We start from the raw sequence: 25106 nt of genomic DNA, 5'->3' as shown, positions 1-25106 counted from the left end.
AAACAAAGACAAACATGAAACCCTCATCAAATATAGCAATAGCAATATAGCAATATAGCAGTAGACTTATATACCGCTTCATAGGCCTTTCAGGCCTCTCTAAGCGGTTTACAGAGAGTCAGCATATTGCCCCCAACAATCTGGGTCCTCATTTTACCCACCTTGGAAGGATGGAAGGCTGAGTCAACCCTGAGCCGGTGAGATTTGAACCGCTGACCTGCTGATCTAGCAGTAGCCTGCAGTGCTGCATTTAACCACTGCGCCACCTTATTGTTTGGTTACAAGCATTTGTGCATCATCAGTTTTGATTGTGTATAAGCTCACAGATTATCCATCAAGCATACATTATTATCATTGTACATCATATTGTTCAATTATAATTGATATTCTTTCATTTTAAACAAATATTCTAGAAACTAAATTCACATATATACCAATATTCCATTGCATCCTTATTTATCTATTCAATAATAATATGTCTTTATAGAATCACCTATCTCATTTTATTATTTTTGCAATATGAAAGAATTCTCCAACATTTTATATTTATGCATCACTACTTTCAGTTGTATATAGAATCACAGATTATCCATCGAGTATACATTGGTACATTATTATCATTGTACATCATATGTTCAACTATAATAGTTATTCCTTCCTTTTAAACAAAATGTTCTAGATACTACAACTACAATCTCCTTGCCTTTGTACTCCAATTTTCTATCTCTTGCTTTTTGAAGTACTGTATTTTTTGGAGTATAAGACGCACCTTTTTCCCTCAAAAAAGAGGCTGAAAAGCTGAGTGCGTCTTATACACTGAATACAGTATTTTTTCCCTCCCGAAGCCCCACCCCCTCCACCAAAATGGCCGTGGAGAGCCTGTAGAAGGCTTTCAGAGGGCTCCTGGAGGCTGGGGAGGGCAGAAATGAGTGAGAAATAGGTCATTTTTTTGCCCCCGGGAATACTCTATAAGCTTCCTAAAGGCTATGTATGCAATTCATTTGACAAAAAATGGGCCTTTTTGCTCATTTGGGGGGGCACCCTCCAGGAGCACTCTGCAAGCTCCCTAAAGACTATTCACGCCTTATTTTAGGGAAAAGAATGAGCCCTTTTTCATGGAAAATGGGCCAGTTTGGGGAGGTTTGCAGAGTGCAAAAAACTTATTTTTTTAATTTGCCTCTTCAAAACCTTGGTGCGTCTTATACCCTGGTATGTCGTATACTCTGAAAAATACGGTATTTACAACCTGATTGCTTTCTTGGTAAATCTTACATGAACTTCCCTTGGCAATTCATTTCTCGTTGCATATCTTGTATAAACTCGAAATGCTTCATCTATGGCATCCACCATCTTCTCTTCAGTTAGCTCGAGGACATTTATCCTCGAGCGAGCCGAGGTGGCGCAGTGGTTAAATGCAGCACTGCAGGCTACTGCTAGATCAGCAGTTCAGCGGTTCAAATCTCACCGGCTCAGGGTTGACTCAGCCTTCCATCCTTTCGAGGTGGGTAAAATGAGGACCCGGATTGTTGGGGGCAATATGCTGACTCTCTGTAAACTGCTTAGAGAGGGCTGAAAGCCCTATGAAGCGGTATATAAGTCTACTGCTATTGCTATCAGAATTTCTATCATTTGTGACAAGTTTTCACCTTTTTCTTCTATGTTTTGAAATCTTAAGAAAAATTCTGACCTTTCAATCTTACAACACAGTATTCCAGTATTATTTTTTTCCACCACACTCAGTCTATTATCAATCTCCCCAATTTTCTTCTCTCTTTGATCACCACTTTCTTCAATTTTTTGTAGTCTATCTTCATATTTTATCATCATTTGTTGAAAACTATCATTTTTTTCATCAATTTTAGTTGCTTTTTGTCCCATATTTTTGGTTCGTTGTTCTATATTTTCAATTCTTTTTTCCATATTTTCCATTCTCTTTTCTATGGTGTCTGTTTTTACTTGCAAATTCTGAATTCCTTGCATGATCATCTCTAATGTAACTGCCTTATCTCCCTTTTCTTTTTCCTGTTGCAACATTGTCTGTATTGATCTTTGTCCTCCTGCTGGTGAGGAGGAGGGTGTTGTTGTTGCAGATCCGATGGTTATTATTCTTTTACTCATCTCCAACTTCTTCTGTGTTGTAATTCACTAGGTATAAAAATCAATTGTAATCCAGAGTGACCAAAAGTAAAAAAGGTACAAAAGATTTTTTTAAAAAAGAAAACCTTTGATATGTACATATTCCTGCCTTTCTGGCTCATATCTTGCTTTCCCTTTTGCTGCTTTCATTTCATATCTAGTAAATCTCTATCTCTTTATCTCTATTCCAATGGAGCTGAGGTTTTTCTTTCTTGGATACTGAAGAAGGCATGCCTGACGCTAAGCAAGATCTGACCTCGCTCCCATCCCAGAGTTAAAAGCTTCCATGGGGGAGCACCCAAATATCTAACCCCTGCAGCAAGCAGGAACTTTGGAAGTGGACAATATGGAAAGGTGGGAATTTGAATACCTATGTGAAATTATAAAAATATGCATAAATCATTAAAATCAAGTCTAAACAGAATTCTAAACTCAGAGAAGCAGGAACTGAAGGAAGAAGTGAAGGAAGAAGTGGGGAGGGATAATAAAGGGGTAGAAATGGTAGGAAATAAAAAGCAGAGAAAAAACGATATTGGGTTCGACAGTGGTATATGGAAAATTGAAAAGGGGGGAATATGTCCCAACAAAGAGCAGGGTGCAAGTGGCTTGCTTTGCTGAACACGGGGCGACTGATGCTAGTCTGAGTGGCTGCAGCCAGCACAAACTACCGTCAGTCGCTCCGTGCACATCAAAACAAATCTGGGGAGGTCCTTTGCGGGCGGCCAGTTCTAGCCACCTGCAAAGGACTTCCCCGTGTTTGCTTTGCTGAACACGGGGTGACTGACAGTAATGAGTGGTGCAGCCAATGCCCAGGAGGTCCTAGGAGACCAACTGTGCCGCAAAAGCTCCTGCTGCCATCCCCGTGCAGGTGCTAACCCTAGATTTTCTGAGGCCCCTGCGCGGCAGTTAGAAACTGCTGCGCGGGGTTTTCTTGCCACGTGCACGGCCACGCCCCCGCGCACCTTAGAGGGAACAGTGGTGCATAGCAAGACTTGAAGATGTAGCCCCCGTTCACTTGTTGGCCATTGGGAGCATTGCAAGACTTGAAGATGTAGCCAGAGTTCACTTGTTGGTCACTAGGGTGCATTGCAAGACTTGAAGATGTAGCCGCAGTTCACCTGTCGGCCACTAGGGTGCATTGCACGACTTGAAGATGTAGGCGCAGCGTACTTGTTGGCCACTAGGGTGCGTTACAAGACTTGAAGATGTAGGCACAGCATACTTGTTGGCCACTAGAGTGCGTTGCAAGATTTGGAAATGTAGCCGCAGTTCACTTGTCGGCCACTAGGGTGTGTTCCTTAATTTGGCGATGTAGGCACAGTACACTTGTTGGCCACTACTGTAAGTTGCAAGAGTTGAAGATGTAGCCGCAATTCACCTCTCAGCCACTAGGGTGCGTTGCAAGACTTTAAAGATGTAGGTGCAGTTCACTTGTTGGCCATTAGGGTGCGTCGCTTAACTTGGCGATGTAGATGCAGTACACTTGTTGGCCACTAGTCTGCATTGCAAGACTTTGAAGAGATAGGTGCAGTTCACTTGTCAGCCCCTAGGGTGCATTGCAAGACTTGAAGATGCAGGCGCAGCGTACTTGTTCGCCACTAGGGTGCGTAGCAAGACTTTGAAGATGTATGTGCAGTTCACTTGTCGGCCACTAGACTGCATTGCAAGACTTGAAGATGTAGCCGCAGTTCACTTGTTGGCCACTAGGGTGCATTGCTTAACTTGGTGATGTAGACGCAGTACACTTGTTGGCCACTAGGGTGCGTTGCAAGACTTTGAAGAGATAGGTGCAGTTCACTTGTTGGCCACTAGGATCCGTTGGTTAACTTGGTGATGTAGATGCAGTACACTTGTCGGCCACTAGGGTGCGTTGCTTAACTTGGCGATGTAGGTGCAGTACACTTGTTGGCCACTAGGGTATGTTGGAAGACTTGAAGATGTAGCCGCAATTCATTCTCAGCCACTAGTGTGCATTGCAAGACTATGAAGATGTAGGTGGAGTTCACTTGTTGGCCACTAGGATGCGTTGTTAACTTGGCGATGTAGATGCAGTACACTTGTCGGCCACTAGGGTGTGTTGCTTAACTTGGCGATGTAGGTGCAGTACACTTGTTGGCCACTAGGGTACGTTGCAAGATTTGAAGATGTAGCCGCAATTCACTTCTCGGCCACTAGGGTGCGTTGCAAGACTATGAAGATGTAGGTGCAGTTCACTTGTTGGCCACTAGGATGCGTTGCTTAATTTGGCAATGTAGGCGCAGTACACTTGTTGGCCACTAGGATGCATTGCAAGACTTGAAGATGCAGGCGCAGTGCTCTTGTTGACCACTATTGTGCATAGCAAGACTTGAAGATGTAGCCGCCATTCACTTGTTGGACACTAGGGTGCATTGCAAGACTTAAAGATGTAGCCGCAGTTCACTTGTCAGCCACTAGGGTGCATTGCAAGACTTGGAGATGTAGCTGCAGTTCACTTGTCGACCACTAGGGTGCATTGCAAGTCTTCGAGATGTAGCAGCAGTTCACTTGTCGGCCCCTATGGTGCGTTGCAAGACTTGAAGATGCAGGCGCAGCGTACTTTTTGGCCACTAGGGTGCGTAGCAAGACTTTGAAGATGTAGCTGCAGTTCACTTGTCGGCCACTAGAGTGCATTGCAAGGCTTGAAGATGTAGCCAGCGGGAACTTACCCAGCGATCAGCATCTTCATAGTCACTATCGTCATTTGAGCTGGGACTTCCATTTCCCCCCTCCTCTGGCTCAAAGCATCGAGAAGTTTCTTCCTCAGCCAAGGCTGCTTGTGCAGGGTGGGCATAAAATCAGGGACTCAGCATCTCAGTCCTTCCTTTTCTTCTTCCCCACCAAGATTGAAGCATGTGATCACCTTTTCTGTACAGGGCTCAAGCCATGTGGTCCTGTCCACCAATAAACCATCTTTCCAAGCAGCCTCCATGTCTCCAGGGTCTTTTCCCCCACTTGGTGCAGAACCCAGAAGGACATTTCTTTCATCAGAAGGAAGGAAGGAGAAAGGGAAAAAGGAATAGGAGGAAGGGAGAAATGAAGAAAAGAGAAATAAAGAGGGAGGTAGGAGGGAGGAAAGAGAGACGGAGAGAGGGAGGGAGGGTGGGAGGGAGAAAGGAAAGGGAGGGAAGAAAGGAAGGAAGAAAGAGGAGGGAAAGGAAAAGGGGGACGTCGGGAACTTGTAGACCGGGTCGCATCATGCCTGCCCGGTACTGCCTCCAAGCTGATAGACCGGGGTCTGTCTTCACACGTGGTAGACCGGGTCTCGCTATGTCGAGCATTGGCGTACGTGGTAGACCGGGAGCTGTCTGCTGCATTGGTAGACCGGGTGCTGTTCGCACGAGTGATAGACCGGATCCCTTCTTTGCAATTGGTAGACCGGGCTGTGTTTCCACAACGAAGACCACTTGGCTTCAAATTGGTCTACTTTCACAGGTGCCCTTCGTACCCCAGGCGAACCCGTCACACATTGGCTCCTTACATTTTTCACAACTGCCCTGTGGCCTTTCTCTTTTACATCCCTGCAATGCACCACTTTTCACACATGACAGTCCTGGCTCTCCTTCCAGGGATCAACTTCCCACAACTTCCAAGGAAACTTCTCTCCGTCAATTCTTCTCACTCTCACAAAAGAGGCTCCCTGCTAAGATCAATAGGCTGGGGAGCTTCCAAAACTATAATATAGGGGGACACCCATTATGACAAAAGCGGTCAAACAGGGGGGCCCATCAGACATGGCGCCAAGGCCAGTTCACCCATTGCAAAGCACACACATCGTGCCAACATGGAGTTGGATGGATGGATGGACAGACAGACAGACAGATACTAGATACTAGATGGATGGAAAGATAGATAGACACAAGAGGATGGATAGAGAGGCAAAGAGAGATCGGATGGATGAATGGATGGACACCAAGCTTACCCGCAACATTGCTTTTTTCCTGAGAGTAAGTCTTCTGTATACCAAAGGATGTTGAAATTGCTCCAAGCGTTCCTCATTTACTCTCTCCCCCCCTCTCTCTTTCTCTGAGGGGTGTTGGGTGCCCCCCACCCCCAGTATTTTCTTCCAGAGAATAAGTCATCTGTGTACAAGGTTTGGTTGAAATTACTCAAGGCATTCCAGAGTTATGTGGGGATACACACGTACACACACACAAACACACACCAAGAAGTGTTAGGAGTGTCTTATGCCATGGTCTTTATTTCCAGAAAGTAAGTAATATGTGTCCCAGTGTAGGAAGTTATCACCCATCCCTCTCCCAGAAAAAATGAAATATCCTAGGAAATATTGAAAAGGCAGAATATTTCTCTGGATGTGAAAAGGGAGAAACATTTTATAAAGAGAGAATAGCTCCCTGCACCTTCCTGCCCCCATCCACTTTGTCAATGGGCCATTAAGAAGGCCAAGCCAGTCCCTTTACATAATAAAGAGTTCTCCCTTTCAGCTCCAGGAGATGGGATTAAGGCATGATAATATTGGCCCTTTACCCAACCTACCACATGGCATCTGAGAACTCAACCAAACCTGGATTCAAAACGCAGCCTAGAGAGTTGCCCCTGCATGGCCCCTTGGGAGTCTGACAATCAGAATACAAGTTCAAGATCAAAGGCCAGAGAGGGCATAAAATCAGGGACTCAGCATCTCAGTCCTTCCTTCTCTTCTTCTCCACCAACATTGAAGCATGTGATCACCTTTTCTGTTCAGGACTCAAGCCATGTGGTCCTGTCCACCAATAAACCATCTTTCCAAGCATCCTCCATGTCTCCAGTGTCTTTTCCCCCACTTGGAGCCGAACCCAGAAGGACATGTCTTTCATTAGAAGGAAAGAAGGAGAAAGGGAAAAAGGAATAGGAGGAAGGGAGGAATGAAGAAAAAAGAAATAAAGAGGGAGGTAGGAGGGAAGGAAGGAAATAGAGACAGAGAGAGAGAGGGAGGGAGGGTGGGAGGGAGAAAGGAAAGGGAGGGAAGAAAGGAAGGAAGAAAGAGGAGGAAAAGGAAAAGGGGGACGTCGGGAACTTGTAGACCGGGTCGCATCATGCCTGCCCGGTACTGCCTCCAAGCTGGTAGACCGGGGTCTGTCTTCACAAGTGGTAGACCGGGTCTCGCTATGTCGAACACATCACAAGCGGTAGCCCGGGAGCTGTTTGTGTCATTGGTAGACCGGGTGCTGTCCGCATAAGTGGTAGATCGGGTCCCTTCTTTGCAATAGGTAGACCGGGTCCTGTATGTATAATTGGTAGACCGGGCCGTGTTTCCACAACGAAGGCTACTTCGTTTCAAATTGGTCTACTTTAACAGGTGCCCTTCGTACCCCGGGCAAACCCGTCACACATTGGCTCCTTACATTTTTCACAACTGCCCTGTGGCCTTTCTCTTTTACATCCCTGCAATGCACCACTTTTCACACATGACAGTCCTGGCTCTCCTTCCAGGGATCAACTTCCCACACCTTCCAAGGAAACTTCTCTCCGTCAATTCTTCTCACTCTCACAAAAGAGGCTCCCTACTAAGATCAATAGGCTGGGGAGCTGCCAAAACTATAATATAGAGGGACACCCATTATGATAAAAGCGGTCAAACAGGGGGACCATCAGACATGGCGTCAAGGCCAGTTCACCCAAGGCCAGACATCGTGCCAGCAGCATGGTTTCGCCAGCTCTACCCAATGCAAGGAGAAAACATGGCAGCAGTTGGGGGAGTGGTGTTAAGCTGGCCATGTCCACCCAGTTGGCCATACCCATCCAGTCAGCAACAGCTGGTGAGTGGCCCCAAGCTGGCCATGCCCACTCAATTGACCCCCTCACCCCCCCACTCCCAAGATCAACCACAGGAAAGAGGAGATGGGCCTGGTCTACACAATGTGTAGAAGAAACACAAGGCCAGCATTCAGTAGAGATCGGATTAAGATGTTGGAAGAAATGGGAGAGAAGAGAAGGGAGGCCTGAGATGCTGAGTCCCTGGTTTTATGCCCTCCCTGCGGCTACATCTTCAAGTCTTGCAACGTGCCCTAGTGGCCAATAGGTGAACTGCAGCTACATCTCCAACTCTTGCAACCCATCCTAGTAGGCGACAAGTGTACTGTGTCTACAGCACCAAGTTAAGCAATGCACCCTAGTGGCCAACAAGTGAACTACGGCTACATCTCCAAGTCTTGCAATGCACCCTAGTGGCTGACAAGTGAACTACGGCTACATCTCCAAGTCTTGCAATGCACCCTAGTGGCTGATAAGTGAACTACGGCTACATCTCCAAGTCTTGCAATGCATCCTAGTGGCCAACAACTACGCTGCGTCTGCATCTACAAGTCTTGCAATGCACTCTAGTGGCCCACAAGTGAACTGTGGCTACATCTTCAAGTCTTGCAACGTACCCTAGTGGCCAACAAGTGTACTGCATCTACATCACCATGTTAAGCAACGCATCCTAGTGGCCAACAAGTGAACTGCACCTATATCTTCAAAGTCTTGCAACGCACCCTAGTGGCCAACAAGTGTACTGCGTCTACATCACCAAGTTAAGCAATGCACCCTAGTGGCCAACAAGTGAACTGCGGCTACATCTTCAAGTCTTGCAATGCACTCTAATGGCCGCCATTGAACTACACCTACATCTTCAAAGTCTTGCTACGCACCCTAGTAGCCAACAAGTACGCTGCGCCTGCATCTTCAAGTCTTGCAACGTACACTAGTGGCCAACAAGTGTACTGCATCTACATCGCCAAGTTAAGCAACGCACTGTAGTGCCTAACAAGTGAACTGCGGCTACATCTAGAAGTCTTGCAATGCACCCTAGTGGCCCACAAGTGAACTGCGACTACATCTTCAAGTCTTGCAATGCATCCTAGTGGCCAACAAGTGTACTGCACCTACATCGGCAAGTTAAACAACGCACCCTAGTGGCCGACATGTGTACTGCATCTACATCACCATGTTAAGCAACACATCCGAGTGGCCAACAAGTGAACTGCACCTATCTCTTCAAAGTTTTGCAACGCACCCTATTGGCCAACAAGTGTACTGCATCTACATCACCAAGTTAAGCAATGCACCCTAGTGGCCAACAAGTACGCTGCGCCTACATCTTCAAGTCTTGCAATGCACCCTAGTGGCCGACAGGTGAACTGCACCTGCATCTCCAAGTCTTGCAATGCACCCTAGTGACCGACAAGTGAACTGCACCTATCTCTTCAAAGTCTTGCAACGCAACCTAATGGCCAACAAGTGAACTGCGGCTACATCTTCAAGTCTTGAAATGCACTCTAGTGGCCGACAAGTGAACTGCACCTACATCTTCAAAGTCTTGGAACGCACCCTAGTGGCCAACAAGTACGCTGCGTCTTCATCTTAAAGTCTTGCCACGCACCTTAGTGGCCGACAAGTGAACTGCACCTATCTCTTCAAAGTCTTGCAACGCACACTAGTGGCCAACAAGTGTACTGCATCTACATCGCCAAGTTAACCAACGCACCCTAATGTCCAATAAGTGAACTGCACCTACATCTTAAAAGTCTTGCAATGCACCCTAGTGGCCGAGAAGTGAATTGCGGCTACATCTTCAAGTCTTGCAACGTACCCTAGTGGCCAACAAGTGTACTGTGCCTACATCGCCAAATTAAGCACCGCACCCTAGTGGCCAAGTCTTGCTATGCACCCTAGTGGCCAACAAGTACGCTGCGCCTACATCTTCAAGTCTTGCAATGCACCCTAGTGGACGACAGGTGAACTGCGCCTGCATCTCCAAGTCTTGCAATGCACCCTAGTGACCGACAAGTCAACTATGGCTACATCTTCAAGTCTTGCAATGCTCCCAATGGCCAACAAGTGAATGTGGGCTACATCTTCAAGTCTTGCTATGCACCACTGTTCCCTCTAAGGTGCACGGTTGTGCGGCCGGGCACGTGGCAAGAAAACCCCGCGCAGCAGTTTCTAACTGCCGTGCAGGGGCCTCAGAAAATCTAGGGTTAGCACGGGTGCGGGGATGGCAGCAGGAGCTTATGCAGGACAGCTGGTCTCCTGCGCCACTCATTACTATCAGTAGCCCCGTGTTCAGCAAAGCAAACACGGGGAAGTCCTTTGCAGGAGGCTAGAACTGGCCGCCTGCAAAGGACCTCCCCAGATTTGTTTTGAACTGCACCTATCTCTTGGTGCACGGAGCAACCGACGGTAGTTTGCGCTGGCTGCAGCCGCTCAGACTAGCATCAGTCGCCCCGTGTTCAGCAAAGCAAGCCACTTGCACCCTGCTCTGCGGCTGAAGTGAACCCCCAAAGCCCCCGCCGCCACCAGAATATCTGTTGCCGCCTCCTCCTCCTCCAACAGCACTGCCAGATTTGCCACCCGATGCTGCGGCTGAGGTGAAGCCGCCAAAACTCCCGTTAGCACCCCTGCCCATGGCAGTGATGCCTCTCCCTTCACGCAGAGGACCTGAGTTGGCCCCCACATTATCCCTCCCCCTTCCTCTTCTGCCATGCTTTTGAGGAGCCATGAGGCCGCGGGAGCTAATAGGAAGGTGGTGGAGGTGGAGGTGGCGGCAGGGGTAACCCGGAGCCCAGCTGAGATGCTCTGAGTGGAGGGGAGACAGCGCCACTTCTGCCATGGGCAGGGGCGCCAGCAGGAGCTTTGGCGGCTTCTCCTCAGCTGCAGCACTGGGCAGCAAATGTGGTGGTGCTGTTGGCGGAGGAGGAGGAGGCAGCAGCAGTTATTCTAGTGGCGGCGGGGGCTCGTCGGCATCTTCAGCAGCAGCCCTGCTCCCTGTGAAAAAATACAAAGATGGAGCAGATCCACGCAGATGACATCACTGCAACATGACTGGAGGAGGAATTCTGGGAGTTGAAGTCCACAAGTCTTAAAGCTGTCAGGTTTGAAGACTCTTGGTTTTTTTTTCCTAAAGGGTTATGGGTGCAAGGATCTTGTAACTTGACAGCTTTAAGACTTCCATGCTTCAATGCCAGAGTTTCTGAGCCAACATTTTGGTTGCTAAGCAGAAGCGTTGTTAAGTGATACTGATATTATATAACACTTTTAATTAAGCGGGTACCTTGAATAAACAAAACTTTTGAGTTTCAAATAATACTGATTTCGTTGCTGTGTTAGGTGACATCTGTGAAAAAAATTCAGGTGCTCAGACATGAAAATGTGCCGCTCAAACACTATACTTTTCTGCTCACACTGAAAAAAAATTAGAGGGAACATTGCCCTCTACACACATTTCAGCAGTCAAATGCAAAAGAGAAGTGGAGAGAACACCAGATCTGCAGCTATGTGATTGTTTATTTGTCGAGCAAAGAAAGCAGAATTAACTGGCCCCCAGGAAGGGCAAGGAAGACCTCCTCCCCCTGCCACACACACACATTTCAGCAAAGGCAAAAGAGGTGGAAAGGACTGCAGCTCTGCAATTGTTTATTTCTCAAGCAAAGGAAGGGGAATTAAAAATCACATCATTGTGATTTTGAGGCCACCCACAAGGGTGAACTGCCTCTTCTGTGGTATGGGTGGGGTGGTCAGGGAAGCAAAAGTGCTTTACCCACCCAGGATAAATACTGTCACTTTAATACTGGTGCAACTGGTGAGGGGCCCTGCTGGGCTGGACTGGGCTGAAGGCAAGGACATGAGGATGAGCTGGGCTTGAGGGGCCATGGGGAAAGATCTGGCTGCCATTGAGGGTCTTCAAAGAAAAGGACCCCTGGCTGATCTCCCTTCTCTCCTCCATGCACATTTCAGCAGTCAAAGGCAAAAGAGAAGTGGAGAGGACACCAGATCTGCAGCTCTGTGAGTTTTTATTTCTCGAGCAAAGAAAGCGGAATTTTTAAAAAAATCACACCATTTCTGGATTTGGAGGCAATGTGTAGCCGTGATCAACATATGCAGGAAGACTTCAACTTGCAACTGCAGCTAAACCAAATGATCCCATTTCTTTCTTTTTTTTGAATTTTTTTTATTACTTTTATTACAGAAAAAGCACAAAAAAAAAAGAATCATCTTTCAATTACATCTTGTAGAAAGCGTATCCATTGGTCATAAGTACATTTCATGCTTTCCTTCCACAATCACATATATTCCATTCAGTTTGAATTGTATATGTTAAAAATTTATATATTTTACTATCACCATACCACCATTTTCATTTAATTAAGATTTCAAGAACACAGCCACCTGGTGGCATTTTTTTTCTTCCCCCAGTCTCAATCAATCTGCCATATCTTTATATCTTTATAACATATTGTAAAAAAAAAGTCAATTACTAGGACATCTAACATTTCCTCTCCCTAACATATCTTTATTATTATTATTATTATAGTTAACTAAAGGTTATTTAATATTTTTCTCACCTCTTCTCTCCACAGGTGCATAAAAGCAACAATCTCTAAACAACAATCTATTAATATGTTAACAAAATGACCATTTAAAATCTAAAACAATCTAAAAAATGTTGACATTTCTAGTTGATAATCACCAAAGTATACATTAACATTCCCTTTTGTTATTGTAGTTAAAAGAAGACAGAAAAAAAAAATTGTTTGCTATTTATATCACGTCACCTCTCATTCTAATCCAAATTATTATACCTTCATAACAGGATTTAAACACAAATTTATAAGATTTATAAGTCTTTTCACCAAATCTCAATTACAATTTGCAGCCTGGTTGTTTATCCTAATTAAGGTTATCATTTCATTGTTAATATCATGGTAAATTATATGTTAACGAATAAACATTCAATGATAATCTATAAGTCTACAAAATACTAAAATCCCTACTTATTAATAATTAAAAATTAGCTAATTTTTATCATCAACTGGCATTATCAACCAGTGTCTTTCCAGTAGCAAAATGGTCCTTTCTCTCTTGCCAGCAGTTGTGTCAATTCTCTTACTGGCATCTTTTCAGAGTTTAAAACTTATCTCCGCACCCTGTAGCTTAAAGGATCTCTCATGTAATTTCATTGCTCTTTGTTATTGACGTGGGCTTAGCTTTGGTTATCAAACTTATTTCTGGATATATTTGTCTTCTTAATTCCATCCTTTCCACTCTTTTTTCCCCTCCTGCATCTTGAAGTTGGAGGAAAGGCTCCAAGTTGTCAAAAACACTTTTCCAGCTTCCCTTCTTTTTGCTTTCACTTGTATTTATTCCATTAATGGGTTCATCTGACGTCTTATCTTTGTTTTCTATATTTCCATTCTCTTCTTTGGTCTCTAGGGCTCCAACCCCCTCCTCTTTTATTGTAGCGCCTCATAAACTGTCCCATTTCTTGTCAAATCTCTCAAGTCCTTCTGAAATGATTTGAAGTCCAGCCAGGATGTTTTCGATTATTTCTCTGAATATTGTTCCATTTTTCAAAATGTAAAGGAATATAAAGAAAAAGAAATAGGAAAAGGAATCTGCCATTCTAGCCTGTCAAAATTTTAGGGGATATGTCTGTATTTATTTTAAATCTTAAACACAAGTTCTTTCAAAGTTTTTAAAGTAGAAGGGTTCTTATCTCTTGCTTGTCTTTTCCTTCTCTTGCCAAAATGTTTTCCAGGAGCACTAACAAAATAGGTTTCGTGCTTTTAAGTCTTTATCAGGTTTTATAAGCAAATTCCAAACCATTCCGTTGCAAGGTCAGTAAAGCCAAATGTAGCAGAACAAAGGATACATTGTGTCCAAAGAAAAACAAAGTTCAGGCTTTGGCTTCCAAGTGGCAGATTCAATAATTATTCAATTATTTTTTTATGCTTTTTCCTTAGATATCTTTAATATAATTTTAACCAATAGAAGGAAAAACTTGTTGAAATAAGAGAAGTTTAATTTAAGCCAACAGAAAAAAATAGGGTAGTAAAAAAAATAGAGGAAAGAAGATCAGTCCATAGACTTCAAGCAGGGAAACAGGAAACGTTACAATTACTTCAATGCACAAAACATCGTTACAAACCAGAACAGGAAATTTTCTAGTAGCAGTCCAATAAGTATTAAATTCGCTGCTTTATTCTTACTTTGAGGACTAGTTATTATTATTATTTTTTTTGAAAAAGTTTCTTAACGCAGATCTTCTGAAAGTAAAAAAAGAAAAAAAACCCTCACCAGATGGAACGCTTTCGCTTCGTCTGTCTCTGACTATGCCAGCCTGGGGGCTGTCTGTTTGTCTTCAGTTGGAAGGACTACCCTTGGGTCAATCAGGGACTTTGTGTTGTCCCTGTGACCAGCAAGGTTTTGGCTTCCCTGTCACCATCTCTTTGGGACAGTTTAGGTCCTACTGGACCATCCAAGGACAAAAGTTTCATCGGCAGACTCGGACTGTCAGGTCCGCGCGATGTGTCATCGCAACATTGGCTCCTCCGTCCAAGGACCCCTGGCTAATCTCCCCTCTCTCCTCCACGCACATTTCAGCAGTTAAAGGCAAAGAGAAGTGGAGAGGACACCAGATCTGCAGCTCTGTGAGTTTTTATTTCTCGAGCAAAGAAAGTGGAATTTTAAAAAATCACACCATTTCTGGATTTGGAGGCAACGTGAAACCGTGATCAACATATGCAGGAAGACCTCAATGTGCAACTGCAGCTGAACCAAATGATCCCATTTCTATTGTTCAGCAAGACTGTTAAGCGAGCTTGGCTCATTTTATAACCTTTATAAGTGAATCAGTACAGGGGTTAAGTTAATAACATGCTTGTTCAGTGAATCCTGGCGTCCCCCTGGATTTTGCCGATCAGAAGGTTGCCATGAGCCCAGGATTCTGCAGCAGTCATAAAGATGAGTCAGTTGCCACACACCCACATTTTGATCGCCTGATCCTGGGATGTTGTAAGAGTCATTAAGGGTGAAAAACGATCATAAGTCTGTTTTTTCAGGGTCGTTGGAACTCTGAATGGTCAGAGTACTTGTTGTGAGTTGAGAGAGACCTCTGTTTGCATTCATGTCATTTAGGAATGATAACAGAAATCGACCCACTGAAACGAACGTTTCTTGAGGGTGGCAGATGATGTATTTGATTTTGTCTGGCCATTGATTCTGCTCGCTCAACATCTGGATGTGCTCGTCCCACATCCGGTTGACGTAGTATCTGTCCCCGTTCTTGGCAATGGTGTTCTGCACTTTCTCCATCAGCTCCGAGACCTGCCTTTCCCGCTCGGTTCCTGTGGCCTTGTTGTTGAACCCACAGTAGCGGTTCTCGCACCTCCTGATCAGTTCCTGAAGATTCCTGTTGTCAGACTGTGTGACGTACTCATCCAGGAGGCTCCCTCCCAAATCCTCCACGCAGGTGAAGAGGACGATTGTGTACTGGGCGGACTGCTCCCCAAAAATATCCCAGATGCGTTTTGCAGCAGCCGCATCTTCCGTGGTGAAGCGCCCCACCTGGGTAACAAAAATCAGGGCATGGGGTCCGGGCTGGGAGAGTTTGACACAAGCCCTAATATGTTCATGCATAATTTCATCATAATCTTCAGAACCGAAAATGTCAGGCGTGTCAACCACTGAGATCTTCTTGTTTTGCCAGCTTCCCTCCCCACTTTGGCACTCCAGGGTGATGGTTTTTAATGCCAAGATAGACTTGAACTCCCTCCGGCCAAGGATGGTGTTGCCCGTGGCACTCTTCCCACCTCCAGATTTTCCGACCAGGATCAGCCGGATTTTGGTGTCCACTCCTGCGGGTTTGGAGGACATCGTTACAAAGAGGAATCGAGACATTTCTCATGGGCCCAGAGAGGAACTGGGGGGCAGAACACAACATGTCGGGGCATCATTGAACTGACTGAAAATAGTGGCGATTTTGGAAAAGATCACCCCCTGCCCTGAAGTGGTTTAATGATGGTTTCTTTTTTTGTGAAACTCTCAGAGTTACAAAAATGGGTTGCTCAGCCATGCAGATTCCCACAATATGCAAACCCCACTTTAGCAGCTGTCTGAATACAGTCACTCTGTCCAGGCCCCTCCCTCCCGCCACGAGCAAAGCTGGATCTACGATTGACCCCAAAAGAGGCTCATGGCTGCTGGTACGTGACAAGGATTCTGGGCTAAGCTGTGATGACTCGGGACAAGGCACAGCCAACTGAGCATTCAAAGTACCCTTTAATGCTCCAACTTTCCCACAAACACTCGCATATTTATGTCAAGTCTGTTTTTTGCACCATTTTCAGGCTGCTTTTTGGCCCAGAAAATGGCCCCAAAACAGCCTGGTTTTGGCCATTTTTTGACGTCGTCCGGGCTGTTTTTGGGCTGTTTTTGGCACTCCGGCACCCGCAAAGACTAACTGCCAATGGCATGCGTGCCCACAGAGAGGATACAGAATAACAGAGTTGGAAGGGACCTGGTGGGAGGTCTTCTAGTCCAGCCCCCTGCTCAACAGACACTACTGCGCCTCCAGGTCTCATGGTGGTTAGAAGGCAGTATTGCAACACGCTGTCCACAGTTTGATCCGGACGCAGCTCAAGGTTGATTCAGCTTTCCATCCTTCCAAGGTCAGTCCAAGGACCCAGATCATTGGGAGCTGGGGGGGGGAAGAGGTTGACTCTGTAAAACAGGGGTGTCAAACCGGATTTCATTGAGGGCCACTTCAGGGGGGCATGGCCAGCTTGACATCCATTTTCAGCTGTGACGGCCTCCTGCAGCCTTCTGCTGGTGAAAACGGAGCTTGGGAGTGAGGTGCAGATGGCCCTCCCCAGCTCCGTTTTCTCTGGCAAGGGCACTCCTTCGCTGTTTTCAGGGTGGTCCCATGGGGAGTGAGATTGAGTCCCATGGGGAGGGACGTTTGTTGGGAACAAGCGTTAAGTCCGTGCAGCCTCGTGGCCCGTTGCCAACATCTGGACTTGGCTGTGCTTCGTCTTGCCCAGTTTGCCTGCCTGCCTGGACTTCTTGCCTCGGTTGCTGCCCTTGCTAACTTGGCTTGCTGGATTACTCGCAGCCCGAGGCTGTCGGGGTGCAGGGGAGAGCTTTGTTCCAGGACTTGCAGGAAACGTGGGGACGTTGGTGGAGGGGGGCAAGTTGGAGCAATAAAGGGGAGTTGGAACCATTCTCTGGCTGTGTTGCTCCTGTGCCTCATCCCAGGTCATCAGAGTGTAATTCCAAGAGTGGGTCACCTAAGAAACTTTTTTGGGGGGGAGGGGGACATCCATTACCATGCAAAACAGCTGCTAAGAGACCATTCCTAAGTCAAGGAGATGATAAGAATTACCTTCCATTGTCACTTCTTCCCAGCCTTCATCCGATGCTTCATCTTTCCCTAAGGACAAGGATGAGTATCAATCACGGAATCTGGAATTGGATAGAAACCAGGTGGGGGGGCAATAGGGGTGGAAGGGAGGTCAGGTGGGGAGGGTGTCTCATAGGATAGGATAGGAATGGAACAGAACAGAATTAAATAGAGAACAAAACAAAATGCAGAGTAGAATAGAATGGAATGCAGAATAGAAGAATAGAATAGAATAAAATAGAGAATACAGATGTTTCATGACCCAACAAGGGAACATTGTCAGTGCCAGAAGGGAGTGGGATTTGTAGCGGGGAGGAGAAGGAGGAGGCGGAAGACTATGGACTCCTTAGTGCTCTCTGAGCTGGGTAGTTTTCTTGCAGACATTTCATGATCCAAATATGGAACATCATCAGTGCTAGAAGAGAGTGGATTTTCAGAGGAGGAGGAGGAAGAGGAGAACTGAAGAGAAGGGAGTGGGATTTGTAGGGGGAGGAGGAGGAGGAGGAGGAGGAGGAGGTGATGGTGGTGATGGTGGAGGAAGAGTATGGGGTCCTTGATGCTGTCTGGGCTGGGTGGTTTTCTTTCAGACGTTTCATGACCCAACTAGGGGACGTCATCAGTGCTAGTGTGGAGAGCTGTTTGGGGCAGCAACTCAGATACTGGAAGACTGCTCTCCTGTCTCCCCCTTAGTCCTTCTTCCCCCTAGACTGGGCCAGACCCAATTCCTGCAACCGTATGTATGTTCACTGTATGTTTCAGCCTCCGCCCCCCCCAATCCTCTTCGTTCCTCTTCAGCCCTCCTACCTGCCCCCCAAATGCCAGTCGTGGTGCCCTCCTCACTTACCTGGGGCAGCCTTTTCATCCTCGGCTCCCTGGAAGAGTGGAAAGAAAACACGGGTCAGACATTTAGTCATTTTTTTTTTAGTCATTTATTTGACATTTATAGGCCGCCCTTTTCCCTGAGGGGACTCAGGGCGGCTTACAATTAATAGGAAGGGAGTGCAAGACAAAACACAAGAAAAAAAATTGTGAATAAAAAAAATAAACCAGTAAAACACAACATTCATTCAGCATTCGGGTGGGGCGAGGTTAGGGTCTTATCCCCAGGCCTGACGGGATAGCCAGATCTTGAGGGCTGTGCGGAAGGTCTGGATGGTGGTGAGGGTGCGAATCTCCACGGGGAGATCGTTCCAAAGCGTCAGAGACATGCCCCCCCCTTGAGTGCCTTTGTGTCCAGTGGGGCAGAGGGAGATCCTGGTCCCCCAACCCTATTCAAGGCACTGCCACGAAGCTGTTCTGCACACACACACACACACACAAGGTGGGGGATGCTCTGAGATGCTCTGAAGGGACCCACCACCAAGGAAGAAAAAGAGTGGCAGGGAGGGAAGGTGAAAAGAGAGAGGGGGGAAATGGGGCAGGGGGACACAGCCTTTCTTGGGGGAAGTTCAGCCTCAGAGTCATTAATGGACAACTCGCAGCCAGAGGCCCCTCCTTAATAGAAAACCAGATAGCTTTTTAAAGTTTTCCCAACATTGTAGCGTAACAAAATTGCTCGACGGTGGGTTCTCGCCCCTGATACATTTCTCCTTTCGTTTATCTCTCAGTTGTTGTATATTGTTCATTTGAGTTATTGGTTTAATCGTATTAGGTTAGTCAGCTATCTCTTTTTATGTCTAGGTCTTCACTGACTCACTTTAAAAAGCTGATAGGAAATCCGCTATAATTACCTGCATGAAATTAGCGATCAAACTTCATTTTAGATGAGGCGAGAGGACTTATAATCCTTGCCTCTTCAAGCAAGGAAAGGGAAAGAAAACCAGGTTGTCCTCAGCAGAGGGAAATATGCAAATGTAATAAAGGTTAGAAGGGAGGGAGGGAGGGCAGTAGGGAAGTCAGGATGGAGAGGAGAAAGGAGAGGAATAGGAAAGGCAGAAGAAGGGGGAAGGATAAAGAGGAGGAAGAGAAAGAAGAGAAGGGAAAGAAGGTGGGAAGAAAGAAGGAGAGGAGAAAGAGGAAAAACTGGGGAAGGAAGGAGGGAGGGAAGAGAAGAGGGTAGTAAAGAGGGAAAGAGGGAGGGAAAGAAAGAGAGAAGGAGAGTTGAAAGGAAGGAGGGAAGGAGGGAGGAAAGGAGGGAGATTAAAAGGAAGGAGGAGGGAAAGAGGCAGGGAAGGAGGAAAGGTATGTGAGAAGGAGGGGGGGACCGAGGGAGAGAAAGGACGGGGAAGGAAAGGAGGAAAGGAGAAAAGAAAGGAGGGAAGGCAGGGGAGAAGGAAGTAAGGGGGGGAGGGAAGAAAAGAGGGAGGGAAAGATACCTAACCTTTGATGTTTATAATGATTTGATAGTATGGGAATATCTCGAAATGTAGTTGTATTGTTTGTTACAAGTTATGGATGTTGTATTTTCTTTTTACCAATAAAATCTTTATAAAAAAAAAAATAATAGAAAACCAGATAGGGCTGGCCTGGAGGATGATGGGAGGAAATGGGGTCCTGGCCAGCCCCCAAATTCTGCCACGCCTGGGGCAGAGGGTCTCCCCTTTCCCAAAACTTACACCCACCCACACCCACTTCTCACACCTACCCAGGCCCAGCTCCAAGGCCATTGCCAGGACCACTCCATTTCCAGCTGCTGCTGCTGCCAATTCCGTCAGCCCGGACTGTGGGAATAGAAGAGAGGAGATGGGGTGAGTTGGTGGGGAGAAGCCCCCTTCTTGAGGTGAGGGAGGGTCTGACTAAGGCCCCTTTGGTGGGGGGGAGGCTGCCCCCTGCGCGAAAGGTAGTTTAAAGGAAAATTTGGGGGTGGGAGAGAGAAAGAGTTTTGGGGGAAGATTGTGAACTTGTGGTCTTTTGTCAGATGGGGAGGGGTTGCGAGGGACGCACTATGGGTGGGTGTGGGTGGGATCTGTTCTTGGGGTATCCCTCCTTTTCTAGCCCCTCCCCTCAACCCACGTTTCTTCTACAAGTCCTTTTAACTTTTCTCCCACGACTTGTGTTTACAATAAACGATTCGCTGGTTGACTTTCTTTGTCAAAGCTTCGGGAAGGGGGGGATGTCCCCCCCCTTGGCTGCGCCTCTTCCTCAGCTTTCAAGAGACGCTCCAAAACGCTCTCCCCCTCCCCACTCCGCCCGAAAAAGCTCCGGGAGTCCCTGCGTCTCCCCTTAAAGAGGGGGGGGGAGTTCCACCTCCTCCATCCCCTCCCCTCCCCCCAGGAAAACAAAACAGCCGAGTTGAGAGCAGCTGTAAGAACAGAAAGCGAAAGTCTTGGAAGGGCGGGGGTCGCAACTCCTGGCCCCTCTTTGCTCGAACCCTTTGATTTGGGGAGGGGGAGGACATCAGAAAGGAGGGGGTCGGGAGAGCGGGGGAGGGGAAAGAAGGAAGGCAAAGAGCGACAGGGGAGGGGTCTCCCCGTCCAAACCTCTTCTTCCAAATCTTCCAAAGTCTCCCCAACCCCCCCCCCCCGACTCACGTGGGAAGATTGCGCCCCTCTTGCGCAGCTCTGGGGATGCTCTTCGCCTTAGGATCCCGGGAGATCCGGAGAACGCCTCCCCCTGGGCGGACCCACTCCTCTTCCTCTCCCCTGCACCGCCGCGGAAGGGACCCCGGGAACGTCGCCTCACTCACCCCCCCCCCACGTCCCCCGAACCTCCACCTCCGCTGCTGCGGGGAAACCAGCACGCGATCCCCGTCTGGCTCTGGATCTCCCCGCGCGCCTCGCAAGATCGGGAGCTGCTGCGTCACGGAGCGGTGGCTTGTTTGTTTCCACCTCGCTCTTCTTCCCCCAGATCTCACCACATCCCCTTGTTTGTTTATTTGTGGGTGGGTGCGGAGCGTTGCGCAGTGGGGAAGTCACGATCCAGCCCGCCCAGTGGAGAGGAAGAGCTCAAAGATCTCTGGAGAATGCCCCCTCCCCTCCCCACTTCCCCGTTTTCTCTTGGCTTGAGGCTCTGGCCACTTGGAGACCTGCCCTTACTTTCCTCCCGGCAACCGGGTGGGAGTTACACATCGACGGAATGTTGATCACAACACCCAGTTCTGGCCTTCCCTTGTTGTGCAGCCGGACAAGTGCGTTGAACTCTCACTGCGAGTTGACCGTCCGTCCGTCTGTCTATCTGTTCTCATTCTCTCTGTCTTTCTCTTCTCATTCTGTCTTTCTTCTCATTTTCTTTCTCTCTCTCTTTCTCTTATTCTTTCTCTTTCTCTCTCTCTGTTTCTTTTCTTTCTCTCTTTTCCTCTTTCTCATTCTGTCTCCCTCTTTTCCCATTCTCATTCTCTTATTCTGTCTCTTTACTCTCTTTCTCTTCTCATTCTCTCTCCCTCCCTCTCTCCTCATTCTGTCGCCCTCTCTCTTTTCTCATTCTTTCTTATTGTCTCTTTCTCATTCTCTTTCTCTTATTCTCTGTCTCTTTTATTCTCTTTCTCTTCTCATTCTCTCTCTTCATTCTTTTTTTGGGGGGGATTTTTTTATTGTTTTAATTAAACAAAAAAACCACACATCATCCTTGTTACATCTTGTAGAAAGTGTATTGATTGGTTACAAATACATTCCGTGTGTTTCTTCCACAATCCTTACATATACTTCATTCATTTTAAATCAAAAAAGAAAATTTATGTATTTTACTGTCCCTGTACCACAATTCTCATTTAATCACAGTTATTTAAACATGTTTTTATCTAGAATCATTTGTATTCAAAGACACAACCACCACTGGTATTCATTTGCAGTTTCAATAAACCTCCAATAACATTACATCTTTATGACATTCTGAAACAAATTCAATTAAGTAAGATATCTAAGCATTTTCCCCCATAACACACCTGTATGTATCATTAAATATTATCCAATTACATTTCTTTGTTATTATTGTAGTTGACTAAGAATTATTTACTGTTTATCTCACCTCTCCTCTTCACAGCCCACACGAGATTATACCTTTATAATAAAGATTATATCTTTAAACAAAAATGTATTAATAAAATTTATAGGTCTTTTTCCTCAGTCCCAAATTGGTTAGTTATGTGTTAACAAGATAGACATTAAAAATCTAAAACAATCTCTAAGAGATGTTAACATTTCTACTTAATAATCACCAGAGTATACATTAGCATTTCCTTATTTATATCACATCTCCTCTCTTCTGACTCAAATTATTTATATCTTCATAACAAAATCTAAACAAAAATTTGTAAGGTTTGTACATTTTTTTCACCAGATCCCAAATTACAATTTATGGCCTGGTTATTTATCCTAATTAAGGTTATCATTTCACTATTAGTATCATAGTAAATTATATGTTAATGAATAAACATTCAATGATAATCTAGAGTCTACAAAGTACTAAGATCTCTACTTGTTAATCATCAATAATTAGCTAGCTTTTTTTTTTCATCAACTAGCATTATTAACCAGTGTCTTTCCAGTAACAAAATGGCCTTTTCGCTCTCGCCAGCTTTGTGTCAATTCTCTTTTCAGGACCTTTCCAGGTTTTAAGGCTTCTCTCCGCACTTTGTAGCTTAAAAGATCTCTCATGTAATTTTGTTGCCCTTGAGTTGTTATTAATGTAAGCTTAATTTTGGTTGTCAGGCTTGTTTCTGGATAGATTTGTCTTATTAACTCCATCTTTTTCGCTCTTTCTTTTTCTCCTGCATCTTGGAATTTGGAATGAAGCACCAAATTATCAAAATCACATTTCCAGCTTCCCTTCTTTCCGCCTTCATTCACATTTACTCCATTAATAAGTTCATCTAATGTCTTATCTTGGTTTTCTGTATTTTCATTCGCTTCTTTAATTTCTGAGGCTCCAACCCCATTATCTTTTTCTGTGATACCCCACAGCCTGTCCATTTTCTTATCAAATCTCTCAAGTCCTTCTGAGATGTTTTGAAGTCTAGCCAAAATATTTTGAATTATCATGTTTACTTCATCTGAGTATTGATCCATTTTTCAGAGTAAAAAAGAAATATAAAGAAAAAGAAAAGAATTTTTTTTTGAAGAATGTATCTATTTTTATTTTAAATCTTAAACACAAGTTCTTTTATGGTTTTCAAAGTAGAAGGGTTCTTATCTTTTTCTTTCCTTTTCCTAGTCTTGCCAAAATATTTGCCACAAGCATCAGCAGTACATTGATCATGACCTTGAGTCTTTACCAGGTTTTAAAAACAAGTTCCAAACCCTTCTGTTGCAAAGTCAGTGTAGTCAAATAGGAATGAACAAAGGATACATTGTTTCAACAAAAAAGGAAAATCCAGCCTTAGGCTTCCAAGTGGCAGATTCAACTATTTTTAAATACTTTTTCCTTAAATATTTTTAATGTAATTTTGTAACAAGTAGAAGGAGAAGTTTATTAGAATAAAAAAAAGTTTTAAGCCAAAAAAATTAAAGTAGTAAAAAGAAATAGAGGAAAAAAGATCAGTCCATTCACCTCAAGTGGAGAAACAGGAAACGTTGCAGTCACTTCAATCCACAAAACATCGTTACAAGCAAGAACAAAAAACTTTCTAAGGCAGTCCAATAGGGATTAAATTTGCCACTTTGTTCTTACTTAAAGGACTAATTTTAAAAAAAGTTTCTTAGGGCAATCTTCTAAAAGTAAAGAAAAAAAAGAACCTCACCAGATGGAACACTTTCACTTCTTCTTTCTTTCTGGAGCCGTCTCCAACTATGTCAGCCTGGGGGCTGCCTGTTTGCCGCCGGTTGGAAGCGCTTTACTTGGGTCGTTCAGGGACTTTGCGGTGTCCCTGCGACCAGCAAGGTCTTGTCTTCCCAGTCACCATCTCTTCGGGAGGGTTTAGGTCCTGGCGGACCATCCAGGGACAAAAGTGTCATCTGCGGACTCGGGCTGTAGAGTCCGCACGACGTAATGTTGCGACGTTGGCTCCTCCTCTCCCATTCTCTCTCTTCATTCTGTCGCTCTCTTATTCTCTTTTCTTTCACTCTCTTATTCTCTGTGTGTTTCTTTTTCTGTTTCTTTTTCTCTCTGCCTCTTCTCATTTTCTCTCTCTCCTCATTCTGTTTCCCTCTCTCTTCTCATTCTCATTTTTTCTCTTTCTTGTAGTCTTTCTCATTTTCTCTCTTATTCTCTCTGTCATTTTCTCTTTTACTCTCTCGCTTCTCATTCTCTGTCTCTCACTCTTTCTTTATCCTGTCTCTTTCTCTTTTCTTTCATTCTTATTCTCTCTGTGTCTGTCTTTCTCTTTCTCTCTCCTCATTCTCTCTCTCCTCATTCTTTCTGTCTCTCTTTCAGAGAGAGAGAGAGAGAGAGAGGGAGGGAGGGAGGGAGGGGAGAGAGCGAGCTCAGTTGGTTATTCCCAAGAGGATTTGAAGGGCTCCCAGTCCACTCTCTGTACATAAGGTCATGCTGTGTAAGGAAGGAGAACCAGGCGGGCCCTGGGTTCTATAGTTGGATGCCCATGAGTCAGTCCCTCCCTCTCAGTGCTAGGAAGGTGGCAGTAGCAAACCGCTTCTGAGAAACCTCGCTGAGCCAGGCAGCCGCCAGACTCAACAGTGAGTCAAGGAGCTGCACCAAACGAGATCAGGAAGTCAATAATACTTCACTGGATGGCAAAATGAATAAATGGATAGATGGATGGATCAATCAGTCAAGGTTTATTTGTGGTTCCTAAGACTGCAACATTAGCAGAGCCTGATCAGGCCAGCGGTTCATATCTTACCACATGATGACAGAGCTCTTTATATTAATTGGTAAAAAAGATAGAAAATCAAAGGGAAAATAAAGGGCAAGAAATAGGAGAAGAGGGGGGGTAAGAGAGGGCACAAATAACGAGCACGAT

The 25106-nt window shown here is 45.5% G+C and overlaps 1 protein-coding gene across 4 annotated transcripts; it reads right to left on the bottom strand.

Moving 5' to 3' along the window:
- Positions 1–13603: 13603 nt before the first annotated feature.
- Positions 13604–21142, bottom strand: LOC116520589 (GTPase IMAP family member 2-like). Of its 4 annotated transcripts, none has more exons than XM_032234853.1 (5): positions 20942–21142; positions 19899–19974; positions 18159–18186; positions 17297–17344; positions 13604–15770 (listed from the first exon to the last, which is right to left on the bottom strand). In XM_032234853.1, exons 2-5 carry the CDS (start codon positions 19935–19937, stop codon positions 14956–14958), a joined length of 930 nt encoding a protein of 309 aa, XP_032090744.1. In that variant the 5' UTR covers positions 19938–19974; positions 20942–21142; the 3' UTR covers positions 13604–14955. The 4 variants fall into 4 exon arrangements, with proteins under 4 accessions (XP_032090744.1, XP_032090746.1, XP_032090745.1 ...); XM_032234855.1 differs by having other exon boundaries at positions 20962–21142; XM_032234854.1 differs by having other exon boundaries at positions 20968–21142.
- Between the last annotated feature and the right edge of the window lie 3964 nt (positions 21143–25106).

Source organism: Thamnophis elegans, chromosome Z (genome assembly GCF_009769535.1).
Source record: "Thamnophis elegans isolate rThaEle1 chromosome Z, rThaEle1.pri, whole genome shotgun sequence".
Taxonomy (NCBI): Eukaryota; Metazoa; Chordata; class Lepidosauria; order Squamata; family Colubridae; genus Thamnophis; species Thamnophis elegans.
This window is presented reverse-complemented; position numbering and strand designations above follow the sequence as displayed.